At 37.5% G+C, this 15,328-nt stretch overlaps 1 protein-coding gene across 7 annotated transcripts in view; it reads right to left on the minus strand.

Annotated features, from left to right (window-relative positions):
• The window catches only part of ADGRL2 (adhesion G protein-coupled receptor L2), a 206,000-nt gene that overhangs the window by 56,270 nt on the left and 134,402 nt on the right, over window positions 1-15,328 (minus strand). For all 7 annotated transcript variants that reach the window (XM_012801732.2, XM_023509921.1, XM_023509920.1 and 4 more), the window contains exon 4: window positions 1,189-1,298. In XM_012801732.2, the coding sequence (XP_012657186.1) occupies window positions 1,189-1,298 (110 nt within the window). The remainder of the gene's footprint in view (window positions 1-1,188; window positions 1,299-15,328) is intronic.

Consider the following 15,328-nt stretch of genomic DNA (forward strand, 5'->3'; position numbering starts at 1 on the left):
TAGTCTGTGTTTGGCCTTTAACTGGTGACACACAAAAGCCAGTTTGTCAGAACTAAGGCAGAGGAGAGAGAGGAGAGAGAGCCTCCCAGGGTTGTGTACAAGTGTGCTGGTTGCTACCATACGGGACAGAGCGTATCCATCAGAATTTGGACCTTTCCTTGTAGAAACACTAATAGCTTGGATGTATGAGTATGTCAGAACTAGTGGCCTAGATTCTGGACGTGGCAATTTCATTATTTGGTGAGTCCAGTATTTTTTAGGAGAGAAATATACAAAAACTATCTCAAATCAGTAAAATTACTGATTTAAAAAAAAATGTGTAATTGAAACGTGTGAAGTAAATGGACTAAAGGACATTTCTGTTTTTTCCCAATTTAAAAATTAAAAAAAAAAGACATCACCACCATCACACCAGTATGTAAAAACCAGATAATATATTCATTTGACTTTTAAGTCGTCTCCAGTGCTCAGTTCTTTTTTGTTTTGAAAGTTCAGAATATAAATCTGAAGAACAAATTCTGAGATTAGGAAAAAAAACCCTACATAAAATTAGATTAGCTAAATCCTACCTATAAAACGTTCCACTGAATTTTAACTATCCCTCCGTAAGGTCTTAAAAACGAGGTCCCAAAATGAAAACCAGAAATATGTGCTAAGATTCTGTGGCATCTATTTTATTCAGAGTCGAGATTTCATCCCTGAGTCTTGTACAGAAATGCTCTTAAGGACAACGGGACAAAGGGGAAAGCTCTTGCCTCAGTTGCTGCCAGGGTGGCTTTAACCAAGCACTGCAGTTACAACAGCAGGTAGCCATTCACGTAGCTCACGATTAAAACTGAAGTCAATTCCTTCTTTAGAAAACCGCGAGCCAAACCAATTTGTCAGCAACTGGTATTGGGCAAAAGTACAGATTTCTACGGGCCCTACTGAATAGCTAATTCAAGTTTGTTTTCTGGAAAAACACTAGCCTTAAAAGCCAAACACTCAAGAACACAGACAGACACTTGGCCAGCACCGCACTGTGGCTTCCTTCCACGCTTCACGAAGCTAATAGGAGGCCCGAGTCTGTCAGTGCCCCGCATGCAAATGGTCCTGGAGGCCATCACCACGTGCTTCTCCCACGGGTGTCGCCTTTCAGCACCAGCCAGCGACGCTGCGGCAAGTGAGAAATGCAAACTTCATACTTACTGTAGGGGACACATTCGTACTGGACTTCCAGGTATTTGTATGTTCCAGGACATGGGTCAGGAAACACGTCTGACCCTGTAACTACTATACATTGTGTTCGATTGTTGCACCTGTAAAACAGAAAGCATCAGACTTTGTGTAACACAATTCGTTCAGGTTACTGAAGAGACACAACAGAACGGATTCATGCTTAACTAGAAGCATAAAACAAAAGCAAGCTAAGTTGCTCCACAACAGTTATCAAAGTTTTCTTTTCTTGGCAGTCTCTGTACTATGGGTCACACATAAATTTTAACTAGAGGTTAAAAACAAATAGTGACAGTTCTTTATTATTCTACTATACATTTTAATTTAAAATTTTGACATTATTTAACATGCGTTGGCAAAAAAATCAAAACAAAACCACAACCAGAAACGACCAGAATACTCAGCTCTATACTTAGAAAATACAGTTACAATTTTTCAAAGGGTATTGTAATTGAATGGAAACATAGAATCATAAACGTTAACAGCTCAGTAGAAAGTTTTGATAGCATGCTGAAACAAATGTAGAACCAAGATTTTTAAGTTTAACTTAGTTTGAAGTTCTATATTACAGGTACTTTTTATCTATACCATTGAATACTAAATATGAAGATAGTAGCTCTCACCTTGTGTGCCATTTATCAGTATAAATGATAAAGGCATTGAAAGCATTTAACACAGTCGTTGGAACATACTGAAATGTCCAAGCATCACTGTTACTTTTCCTGTGTTCTAAGATCAATCTGTTTAGATACAGGCATAATATTAACTACATACCTCAGTTCCTTTTAAATTAGTACTTGTTGAAATACAATACTGAAAACAATGTTACACTAACAGGATCCCCAGACTGTCCAGTTCATTATTATATGGAAGTGTTTTCTTTTTGTGTGTGTTGTCATTAGTTCATTAAGATTGTTAGAATTCATTTGGAATTCTAAGGAAGATGGTACTTAAGTTCTATGAATTTGTCCTAATGGTCTTTTTACAAGCTTTGTAAAGGCAAGAACTATTTCTTTTATAATTTCACTTGATTACAACCCAATGAAATGGAATGTTTTCAGGGTTTTTATTATGTTTTCTAATAGCATGTACATTAAGAAGGCAAAGCAAGCTGAAGATAAAAAATTATAACAAAATTTATTTAACAATTAGAGTACCAGATATTCTATAGTGCACAAACTAACTGAACCCTAAAATAGCACCATTAAGAATTTTTTTTTTTTTTTTTGAGACAGAGTCTCAAGCTCTCGTTCGTGGTAGAGTGTCATGGCGTCACAGCTCACAGCAACCTCCAACTCTTGGGTTTAAGCGATTCTCTTGCCTCAGCCTCCCCAGTAGCTGGGACTACAGGCACCCACCACAATGCCCGACTATTTTTTGGTTGCAATTGTCATTGTTGTTTTAGCCGACCCGGGCCAGGTTCAAACCTGCCAGCCCAGGTGTATGTGGCCATAGCCCTACCTACCGAGTACGGTGCCTCCACCATTAAGAATTTTGAGAAAGCATCTTGGTTCCTACCACAACCCAACTACAGGACGGTAGAGAAAAAATTGTGTTAAAGAGGAATCTGTGTGTTAAGTTAAACTCCTTGGAATGGTTTCAACTCAAAACCCAGTTCATCCTCCTTTGAATAGCATCACAGACTGAAAACTTCCATGAAAGTAAATAGGCAATTTTTTATAATTCTAAGTGTACTATAATAAATTTCAATTGAGTTTTAAATGTTACATAAATTAAAATCAATACTGCTTGTATACATATTAATGTTAACTCTTCCGATGATTACTCTTTAATATAGTACAGCATTTATTTTTTTAAAGACATAATATATATAAAATACATCATCATTTTCAAGAACATGGTATATACAGAAGGTGTGTTGTCACATTCTTCTGCGAGATCATGTCTTCCTCTCATTATTCTTTCTCTTAAATTGGTTCCCTCACTGGAAGAAATCTGCCAGTGGTTCATCATTTAGTATAAATGAATGATTGTAACATAAATCACAGAACAAATTTTACATTCTAAGATTTAAAGGAGGAGATGGGTCAACTAGTGTAGATACATGGCCAGGTGTGGTGGCTCATGCCTATAAAACCATGACTTTGGGAGGCTGAAGCTGGAGCCCAGGAGTTCAAGACCAACCTGGGCAACATAGCAAGACCCTGCCTCTACAAAAAAAAAAAAGAAGAAGAAGAAGAAGAAGAAAAAAATTTAGCAATATAGCGGTGTGTGCTTATAGTGCCAGCTACTGGGGAGCTGAGGCAGGAAGATGGCTGGAGTCCAGGAGTTTGAGGCTGCACAATGGTGTCACTGCACTCCAGCCTGAGTGACAGAGCAAGAATCTGTCTCACAAAGAAAAAAAAGAGAATAGAACGTAATTTTGATGTTTCACATTTCTTCTTTTTTAAATCTTTCAACAAGAGAGTTTACTGCTTTATAAAAGTGTCTTCATCTCCCAGGAATCCTCATTCACTGAGCTGCTCCCCATTCAAGACGAAAGCCCTTTTTCTCTGTCTTGGTCTGTACTCAAGTTTACAGGGATCTTCCTTTATCTCACCCTCACATGTCTCAGAGAAGAAGAAACATAAACGCCTGCGGGTTGGATATCCTGGTCGTCTACTCCTGGGGGATATAATTTGATAGCTACTCAACTCAACCAAACTTTGGTATATTTCAGGTGGTTTTTAAATACTGTGTATTTTTTGCACAAATTCCATAAAATAACAATCCCACTTGTTAGTAAATGTTTCCTCCCTCTTTTCACTTCGCTGAAGGTTCTTCTCACCAAATTAGGAGCACAGGGGCGAGAAAGGGGTCTTAACGCTACGTGGATCAAGAACATGAAGGAAGGACTTCCGACCAATGTGAAGGAAGCGGTATCTCTAAGGATTGGGGGATTTATACCATTTCCCAACAGTAAAGAATGCACTGAAGACTACAACCGGAGACGTTTATTTTACATGTCTCAATGTCAAAGCATGTTTTCCAAGAAGCACATAAGAAATAAGCATTCTCACTTCCATTGTATTTTGTTTGAAAGAACACCAGAAAATAAAAAATAATTGCCCACATTTACCCCCTTTTCATACACTTTGCATTATCTGATCACAATTACGAGTTCAAATTAATGCCACCAACAGTTATGTTAGCTTATGTCTTTAACCACATTGTGTAACACATTTGCTTTAAAACAGCAAGAACTGTTAATTCTACAAGTATAATCTTAAGCAAAATAGATGGTGAGGAGATTTAATGACGCTCCTGCAAATAAAATCATAAATTTCCTAATTCCTGGCCTCTCAAAGTATTAAAAGTGTTCATTTTTCAATCGGAAATTCTCATAAACATTTAACATATATTTTATGTCTAGAAACACACATACGTACATCTCCGAAGTATAAGAAATTAATCTTGAAAAAAATTGGAAATGAAGGACTATGAGAGTAAAGGGTCATCAAGAAGAACGTAATTGTAAGTCGTGCAAGAAAATTATAATTTTGCATATCGGTGCCTTGATTTATGGAGATGAATCTGAGCTTTTAGAGAACCAAATTATGGAAATCAAGGCCATGTACATGCCTTTATAAGGCAGCAAGTGATCTTAAGTCTCCAAACTGTGTGAGGGCACAACAGGGAGAGAAGCACGCAAGGTGAGCTGTTAATACTTAGAAAAACGTGCAAATTCCTGCACCAACACGCTGTCAGTAAGATTACAAAACTGTCAATTGCTATCATTTAGAGAGATCAGGAAAGAGAAAGCAATTACTTAGCCATAGAGGCAGCGTAAATTCACGCCAAGGGCTCAGCTTCAAGTTTTCATTCTGATGAAAAGGCAAAGGCAGAGCTAAGCCAAGGAGGGACGGGCTCTGGCTCAGCTGTTTGCATTCTTGGTGCTGAGCACAGCTCCTGGCAGGACTTCCTCCTCTTCCCCCACATGCAAAGAGGTTTTTTTTTTTAACCAAGAAAAGTCTCACTGTATTAACAATTCAACTATGAGTATATTTAGGTGATGCCATGTGGATTTATCACGGTAATAACCTACACTTTTTTTTAAATGTTAAGCATAAAAATTGACTGTGAATTGAGCAGAGAAGAACATTAGGGTTTCTTTGAATGAGTGGAACTTTGATTATGATTTGAAAGAATTACAATTAGAGTTCAGCATAAATGAACACTAGTTATATTTTGAACACTTCAACTTTCAAATAACTGATCTTATTTTATTTTATATATTTATAAAGACGCTCAGATGAGTTAAGATAAAGCAGTGGTTTCCCAACGTGGCCCCATGCCCACAGCACCAGCATCAGCGGGGGACCTGGTGAAAATGCAAGCCCTCAAGCCCCCACTCAACACCAGCAGACTCAGACCCTCTCGGGGCAGAGGCTCAGCCATTTCAGTTTTTACAGCCTCTGCAGGTGATCTGGAAGCATGGAACTCGTCTGAGATACTCCGGTAAAGAATAAATAGGGATGGCAACACTTGTTTATGTGGCATAAAACGTAATAAAATCCTAGTGAAATAGAAAAGAAATGATGCGTATGAATTAGGTACCCTATGCAAGAAGTGCCTAACAGAGTTTACAATGTTAACATGTCTGCTTGCTAATTTAAAGTACAGGAATCAAGGAGCCTAGCTGCTTTAATTTTGAACAAGCTGCTAGTTATGTATCGATTTCTGGCATAAGAATACAGTATCTCAGTACATGTACACATCGAAAATAACTCATTTCTAAACAGATCAGAAGAAAAGTATAATGTTTTTCTAAAAATGTGCTGGCAGATGACAATTTCTAACCTTAGAACTAGAAATAAAATTTTGGAGAATATGTAAAAACATACTATGTTTCACAGACAGATGTCATTAAAATTAACAAAGAAGTAGGAGTCACTGTAATTGTTGCAATTTTTCCATAGTCAACCTTTGACTTATTTATTCAAATAAATTTTAATAGAGTGGCTCAACTCTAGGAAGGCAATAAACGCTTTTAGAGAGAACTCCGGGGCTTAAGTAGGCCTTGCAGATAATGTCTGAGGATTCAAATCATGATTTAATATTAACTAAAAAATAAATATAAAAGTCCATAAGCACTTAGCCCCAAATCCTAAACATATAATCATTTCTAATATTCTTCCAACTACATATCTAAACTTTTCAAATTTGTCACATAAAGACACAAGTTTAATCATGACTTCACATCAGTGGGTGAAAGGCACTATTAAAACTTCACCTATGGCTCGGCGCCTATAGCTCAACCGGCTAAGGCGCCAGCCACGTACACCTAAGGTGGTGGGTTCGAATCCCCAGCCCAGACCTGCCAAACAACAATGACGGCTGCAACCAAAAAATAGCCGGGCGTTGTGGCAGGCGCCTGTGGTCCCAGCTACTTGGGAGGTGGAGGCAGGAGACTCGCTTAAGCCCAGGAGTTGGAGGTTGCTGTGAGCTGTAATGCCATGGCACTCTACCCAGGGGGACAGCTTGAGGCTCTGTCTCAAAAACAAAAAAAAAAAAAAAAAAACTTCACCTATATATAAGTTCTGGCTGCAACTTTTTGACTCCCATATTAAAAACTTTTCTTACTATTCTAAAGTGTAGAAAGAGTACAACGCCCAACTTAAGAATTCCAAATAAACTAAAATCAATCAAATAACAAATGCTTTATAACACTGTCGAGTTCAAATACCAAAAAAAAATGCTCTGACATTAATATTCATAAAAATTATTTTTATTCATAAAACCCATGATGCACAACAAAGAAAATCCTAACTTCTGCTTTATAAGCCATAAACTGGTTTAAATGGGGAACATGCTGAATTTTAAACATTAAAAACTCATTCCTATAGTCTTTCTACCCTAATTGGGGGTCAGAGGGTTCAATTTAAGAATGAAGCCAAGTGTTTATCTCTAAAAGCCGGAAAAAAAATTGGAAATCAGTAGTTTATGAATTTACTATTTACGCACAAGAAAATGCCAAGATAGTCACTGATGGGCAAACATTAGACTAAATATTTAAAGTCAGTGATAAAACCCAGGTTTGTATATTATGTCAGAGATGAAATTTCAAAAAATACTTAAAATAAATAACGTATCTCTAAGCCATCACAATTTGCATATGGCAAGAAGCCAAAACTATTACAAACAGTGTGTTTTATCTTCCAGATATAATCAATGTTCTTGGCTCTCAATATCGACTTTCCGGGCATCCATAACACTTTTGGAAATTAAGATAAATTTTCTCAAGAAAAATGTGTTAACTGAAGAAAAGGCATTTCATAAAAGTGTTTATTATCATTCATTTACATAACAGTATACGGAAATGACTTAGAAAATGTCATGCCCAGATTAGCAGTCGTATTTTGAAGAAGTATTATCTTTTTATTTTTAAGACACAGTGTCTCACTGCTAATGAAATATTAATGCAAACTATTAGTCTGTTCCTTTTCCTTAATCCCTTGAAACTCTAAGGGAGCGATGAGACACAGCACACTGTTACCACACTCAGAATAAACGGCATCAAAAAACAATAGAGCATGCTGTTTATCTCTGTTCTGAAGCAAACTCATTGGCTAACTGGGAACAGATTAGTGTTTATAAACAGAGGCTTTAGAATCAGCACTGTAGTTTAAGTCCAGCTGGGCAGCTTCCTGCACTGCCAGTCTGTAAGCAACGTATTAAACCTTTCAGCCCTCACTGGCTCATCTGGAAAATGTAACAGCTTCTTCAGAAGTTTAAGGTTAAATGGGAAAACCCAGGCCTGGGTAACAAACCTCAACAGAAACATCAGCAACAGCCACGTCTCCTGTATGAGACGGACACGATCTGCAAACCTTGGAGGCGGGGAGCGTCTCCTACATTTCCAGAGTGGTCCTTATGCCGCCTTCTCCTGTGTACAGCTTTAAAACAAGCTCCACTATTCACGCAAATGTGTCTCCATTCCTACTCTAATCTTGAATTGTACAATGCCCAACAAATTGCTTTTACTCTTCTTTTGATTATCTTATGCTCATTATAACACTTTACCAAGTGCAAAGTATGGAGATGAGATTCCATGTGTAATCTATTGTGAGAGGTGTTTTCATCAATAGTCTTGTTCTGCTGATTAAGCAGGGGCTTCTGTTTTGGCAAGATAACATTAGTCTCTCCAGTCATGCTCCAAAAACCATTGGGAATCTTCAGCAGATCATTAGATATGCTACAATAAAGCTTTGGTGCATTTTCTTTTCTTCCTTAAATTACTTCTTCACTGTCCCATCGTTCCCCGTCACTGATGGCACCGCATTATTATTGCAGCCCCCCCTGAAACTTGCACTAGAGCTATGTCCCCAGGCCATAGGATGCCATTTTCAATTGAAGCTTCTACTTGAAAATATAAATTAAGAAAATTTCATTATCTCCTGCCAGGGGCCATTATTCACCACAGTTCTAAGGAAGATTAAAAATGCAAAATCTACCAACTTGAACAAATACTCCAGCATCCAACAGAAAACCTCGGTGTATCATGACAGAAACTAAAAAATTCACATTTGCTTACATTTAAAATCATCCAATTGTTATTTAAAGAATTAGTTCAATTCCTATTGAGACTGTATGTTCAATGTTCAAGGAAAATTGTTTCAACAATGTCTATCTCTTACAGGCATCTGTTAGATTTTAAACTTCAATTAAGAAATACCAGCAACGACACATATGTTTTCGTTTTTGTTTATCCCCCCCCCCAGGTTATGTCTTAGTTAAAAATGCTAACTTTCTGGAGAAAAATACATGCATTCATGATATTCTTTTTCAAAGTACAAAGTATAAACAGAACATTCACAGGAGTGTCATGGAAAGACTTTAAACCACATCCACGGGTGAATTATATATTCTAAATTAACAGAACGAGTAATACTGAATTATTACAATATGAATCCACTCACTAATTAATGGAACAGGAATTAGATTCATTCGTAAGCCTCAACTACTCAATAAAAATCATATGTTAATAGGTAAATTACACATGCTGTTCCAGTACTTATATTTAAAGAAATTCAGAAACTTACCACGACGTGCGAGGAGAAGCTAAAGGGGAAAGAAAGAGAAGCTGCCAACTTTTAAATACTGAGTGGAGATGATTCCATATGCCTGGAACATGATAAAAACTCAGTATTTCATAAAGGAAATAATGATAAATGGTTGGCCTGGCTATATCTGCTCATAAAAAGTCACGGTTAATAGAAAATAAACAACAGACATCCGATTCTGCTTCAATCAGCTGTACCTGATTCTCAGAAAATTCTGTCAATTTGAATATCATTTTGTATCACGACTGCCAATCAGAGAGATTTCCTATTTAACAGGAAGGGAAAGAAAGTACTCTTTAGCTTCCAATCCCTCCTCCAGACACTAACAAATTCCAAATGACCTGGAGTACTCTAGCCACTAGAACACTTGTCTTCTTCAGTGCAAATTTAGAACAATTTTCTACACCCAGCAAAATGACCTCAGAACATGAACGGGTGAGCTCCAATGCAAACAGATTTGCTCCAGCAAAGCGATCAAGTGAACCAAGAGGACACGCGAAGCAGTTCTGCTTCAAGATACAGACATGAGGGCTGCACGGAGTCTCACGCATGTAGCCCCAGCACACGTGGGAGGCCGAGGCAGATGGATCAGCTGAGTCTAAGAGTTTGAGGCTGGCCTGAGCCAAAAAGTGAGACCCCCCCCATCACTACTAAAAACAGAAAAACTAGCTGGGCACTGTGGTGGGCGCCTACAGTCTCAGCTACTCAGGAGGCTGAGGCAAGGGGTTTGCTTAAGTCCAAGAGCTTGGGGTTGCAGTGAGTTAGGACACCCTGGCACTCTACCTGTTACCCAGGACACAGAGTAAGACTGTGTCTCAAATAAGAAAAAAGGTACAGATGCAAGAGGGAAATTGAGTTGAATGTTAAATCAGACCCTGATTTTTAAAAATTGTATAATAAAATGCTCTCTTATCATCACTTTTATTCTGTAGAGTTAAGTGGGTCCTGCCTTCTTTAAATATTTATTAATGATGATTTGTGAGCTTAACTAATTGCTAAGTAAACATAACATTAGGAAGCTAAATGGTGTGTAATTAATATGGCAAGAAGGGCGGTCTGCAACAATGTTTCCATTTGTTAAATAACCATTTCTCATAATTTATTTAATAATTTGTGTGGTCTCTATTTCTAACCATCATACAACTTAATTTTTCTAGGCATGTTAGGATATTTTTTGCATTAAAGAATATTGTGTTACTTAAAGTATTTTGAAATCATGACTGAAATAGTTACTTTCAGAATCTTGAGCATAATATTCATGAATACTGGTACATAATATATGAACAGATATATAATTTGGAAAAAATACACATAATTTCTCCACTCAATTTCCTATATTTTAAGGTTCTTAAAGTTGAAGATATAATCCAGATTTTTTTAAAAAAATTATGACCGTGATTAAGTCTTTGAAGTTGCATTTATAAAAAAATCATAGAAAAATTTTATCACCAAAAATAACTACATGCAAAAATGCAAAATGTCTTTCTTTACTATCACTATATAAATCTATTTGACTGAAAAAGACGATAGTGTACAAGAGAAACAGAACCTCCCTGCCAAAAAAAAATATCATCAGGTAAGCTACAGCAATTCAACAAAAGAAGTGACAAGTAAAATCTCGTGTGAATGCGATTCTAGAAGACCATTATTCTATTTTCAAATGCTGAAAAGAGGAATAACCTGTAAGTGACACCATCCATAATCATCGTCTATTTAAGGAAAATATTGTGACAAGAATTATAACTACAGAGTATGTACGCTTTAATATTTATAGTTAATTTGCTATAGTTATAAATTAACTTATTTAGTTATAATTATAGTTAGTCTTAGAAAGTCCAAAAATTTCACATTAATTACTAACGTAAGTATTTCAGAATGGCAATGCTGACTGCTAAAAAACAACTTTCTCTGTTTTAGAGACCTCTGAAATTCCTTACAGTTTTTACTGGACCTTGGGGTCAGTTTAATGCAAATGAGGCCTGACTCCCTCAGCCTTATTAATCCAGTACAAAAACCTCTTGTTTGCAGAAATGCACATTTGGTATAAATGTGCTTGCTTTTATTAGCAAAATAAAGAAGTATTTATTTACAAAGCATGCCACGGAGACTAAGTTTCATTCACAGGGTCACCAGGTCTTACTATTTTAATGAAAGGAGTAAGATAATTTAAGTGGAGATTTTTTTAAAAATGTAAAATTTGGAAATACTTAAAAAATATCGCTTCTGTGTCCAAATTTTCTAGCCCTCTCCTTTTAATAATTCAAGAAAATATTACAACCTGTATCAATTACGAGCAATTATTTATAAAAATGTTAACTTACTGCAGTTTGCACTTGCAGAAACTATCACATTTTTAACAAGGGAAATGGGAAATCGCTATGGGATGCCCTAGTTAGATTAAATTAGCAAGAAACTTGTTACCAGACTATATAAAAGACACAGCGTAATAAGACATGACCTTGCAGAGCCTTGGAGCCAATCTCTGATGCTTTTCCTTCCTACAACCCTTGCTAATTATCTGTAGTCACAGACCCTTTTGTCCTGGGTTATTTTTCCTCAAATTGTGAGGGGATTTTGGCTTCTAAATATTTAATTAGTCTTGTTATGATATGGGATTGTTGTACACGCCAAGCATTTTGATTTTCATATTCTATTTCTTCTAATTATGCTCAGATTTATATCGGTCATCCCAAATCTTTTCCTTTTGTAATTATTTACTTCTTAAAAGATCATTCAGTGAAGAAATATTTTTCACCCTTATGGCTCTTCTTTTCCACAAATAGCTTTTCTGGTCCGTTAATTACCCGCTCAGAGGATTAGAGTTTGAAATAACCCACAAGAACCTAGGACTCATCAGCGCTTCAGAGGGCAAACTGAGTAGAGTAGACTTGTGTGGTTGCTATTTTAAATTCACCTTAACATCCACTTCCTTGGCTTGAGTATGATTTTGATAAAGAGGAAAATTAAGCAGTAAAGATTTTCTTCGACTCTCCAGCTCTTTGATGGTATGCCAGGTAGTCAGTACTGAAAATCTTGACTATAAACAAAGGACTTTCTAGTAAAACTGACAGCTAATATGATTTCTGCTTTTACACACTTCACTTTGGGACAGTGTGTGTGGTCCCAAAGGTTGAGGAAATTTCGTATGTAAATTAAACTTAAGGTACAGAAATAAAATCCTAAGACGTTTGGAAGCATGGCTTTAAAAAAAATTGCATCTATTCAAAACTTAGAAAACTTAGAAAAATAATTCTTTGTTAAAGTATTTAATCAATTGAGGAAAAGTTTCTCATATTTAATTTAAATGATTCTTCATTTTCTAAGTGCTTATCTTATCAAGAGGCAAGAAACTATTACAACACCCAAACTGAATTCTCCATTTTCCCGTTTTCACATCCTGTGGCATCATCAAACTTATTTTCCAGCGAAATGGACTTTTCAGCTTATTATTTTTATGTTAAAGTAATTATTTTCCGCATGCAACTTCTAAGATATTTGGGTAGCCAACTACGACATAGTTCATAAACAAATTCACGGGACGGTCTTATACAGAAGGGGCTGAGAAATATGCATGAGCAAATGTGAAGAGCGTGAACTGAATTAAGACATTAATGTTGGAGGGCAAGGGAAATAGATACAGTTAATGTCTCTCCAATGGTTCAAGAAAGTGAAAACTCCTATTCTAAAAAGAAAGTCCTACACAATTAATCTGAAAGTCGTGAATCTTTTTCTATTAACTATCTATTTTCAACTTTGTACCCTACAGAAACCATAATCTGTTTTTGTCATCCTCTCCAACCTGGAAAGAATTCACCTTAACATCTTCTTACTGAGATTCTACCTTCATGCTCAAATTACAGCTGGAGCCCCCAGGAATTTTCATACAAATATTCTGTCCTAATAGGGCATCCCTCTGCCCTCATTAAAAAATGTGATTTGCAGGCTCGGTGCCTGTAGCTCAAGCGGCTAAGGCACCAGCCACATATACCAGAGGTGGTGGGTTTGTATCCAGCCTGGGCCTGCCAAACAACAATAACAACTACAACCAAAAAACAGCCAGGCGCTGAGGCGGGCGCCTGTAGTCCCAGCTACTTGGGAGGCTGAGGCAAGAGAATCACTTAAGCCCAGGAGTTGGAGGTTGCTGTGAGCTGTGACACCACAGTACTCTACCCAGGGCAACAGCTTGAGGCTCTGTCTCAAAAAACAAAAACAAACAAAAAAAGTGATTAGCAAATACATGCTACCAATTCATACTGGTAGAAGCATAAATTATATATCATCATCAAATACTGTAGTAAGAAATCAGCATCAGATTCTGGCAACAAAACCTCTTCGTCAAGAAACATTTTACCTAAAAGAACAAACAAAAAGCCTGCTTAATGGCAGTGGATTAGGAATGGAAGTGGAGACAGGCCTGGAATTACAGTAGTGAAATTCTGCTCTAAGTCTCTCAAAAACGCCCTCCAGTTTTCTACCCCTCATTCAACGTGAGAGTTTCCCCAGGAAATCCAGTTAAAAAATCACTGATCTAATATAATCCTTTATTAATACAGGTAGGAGAAACTATGGCCAGAGAATCTGATTGAATCACTGAAACCACGTGCTGGAGGCAGCCCTGACCAGCAAGACCTCCCCTCTCTCTCCTACCCATCTATTCTACATGCACAGCTCAGCTTGTTTCTAAGAAAACTCCCCAACAGGGCAACCTTTTCCATGTAGGTTGTAAGAACCTTGATATCCATATACATTAAACGGCTAGCACATTAAGTGAGCTGAAACTCAATCAATGTGTCTGAACTGAGTTATCCCAGAAAATTACTATCGACACTTCTTGAACTATCTCTTCCTGAAGAAGAAGGTCTATTTGAAGAACTGTGAAGGAGAAAATTATCCAAGCTTAGCATACCAGGCTTCTAGCTGGAGGAACTACTGTTTTCCAACTCCCTGTGGTGCCTTCCATCTGAGCCAAGAGCTGCAGTTCCTTGTCAGGTTCTTAAAGGTGGCACACCAACAGGAGGGAGCATCACCAGCAGGTGGCACAGAGAAAGTCAACACAAACCACGCTGCCAAAGAGCATCGAACCCTTCCCCATGACCCAGACCTCTCCCCTTTCCCTTTAGTGGTAACTCTTCATAATTCATTAACCTAGCAATGAATCACATTTTGCTTTCTGTTACTTCTTCTATATTTTGCATTTTGGTTGTTTCAAAATTCATGAAGTATTTTCCATGTCTAGAAGTTCCAAACTTCCTTACAAGTTTGTTTATATTATTTCCCAAACACCCCAAAAGAGGGTTTTGCAGTTTGGCACAGCAGGTCACATTCACTGGTGACCTTAAGCTGTTTCTAGGACTTTTGATACCTCTCTGTGGGAGGCGAACCTTTTAAATCCATCCCAATACCTGGCACTGTTTAAGGCAAGAAATATTCACTTAATGAATACCTTCTAGATGGGAGTTCTCATTCTGTATTTTTCTGCAAGTTTTTTGTTTGTTCTGTTTTTAAGAGACCTGGTCTTGCTATCATCCAGGCTGGAGTGCAGTTGCCAAATTATACATAGCTCATTGTAACCTCAACCTTCTGGATTCAAGTGATTCCCCCCCCCCATCAAAGGAATAATTCAAAATGTCTTGAGATACATGTACGTTGTCATTTCCTTAATAACAACACAGAAATTTTAAATTTTTTTTGAGACAGTGTTTCAAGTGCAGAGGCATCGGCCCAGCTCACAGCAACCTCAAACTCCTGTGCTAAAGTGATCCTCCTGTCTCAGCTACCTGAATAGCTGGGCCCATTGGCTGGAACCACCCCACCCAGATAATTTTTTTATTTTTAGTAGAGACAGGGTGTTGCTCTTGCTCAAGCCAGTTTCAAACTCCTGAGCTCAAGGGATCCTCTCACTTGGGCTTCCCAGAGTGCTGAGATTACAGGCGTTAGCCAGCACACCTAACTCACACAAGAGATGAAAACAGTAACAGCCAAAAGCCAGAAACACAGACTCTTCAGGAGCAGCAGAGCAGGTGTGGAAGGCCACAATTCCCACAATCTGA

Source organism: Otolemur garnettii, unplaced genomic scaffold (genome assembly GCF_000181295.1).
Source record: "Otolemur garnettii isolate 467f Iridium unplaced genomic scaffold, OtoGar3 scaffold00010, whole genome shotgun sequence".
Lineage (NCBI taxonomy): Eukaryota > Metazoa > Chordata > Mammalia > Primates > Galagidae > Otolemur > Otolemur garnettii.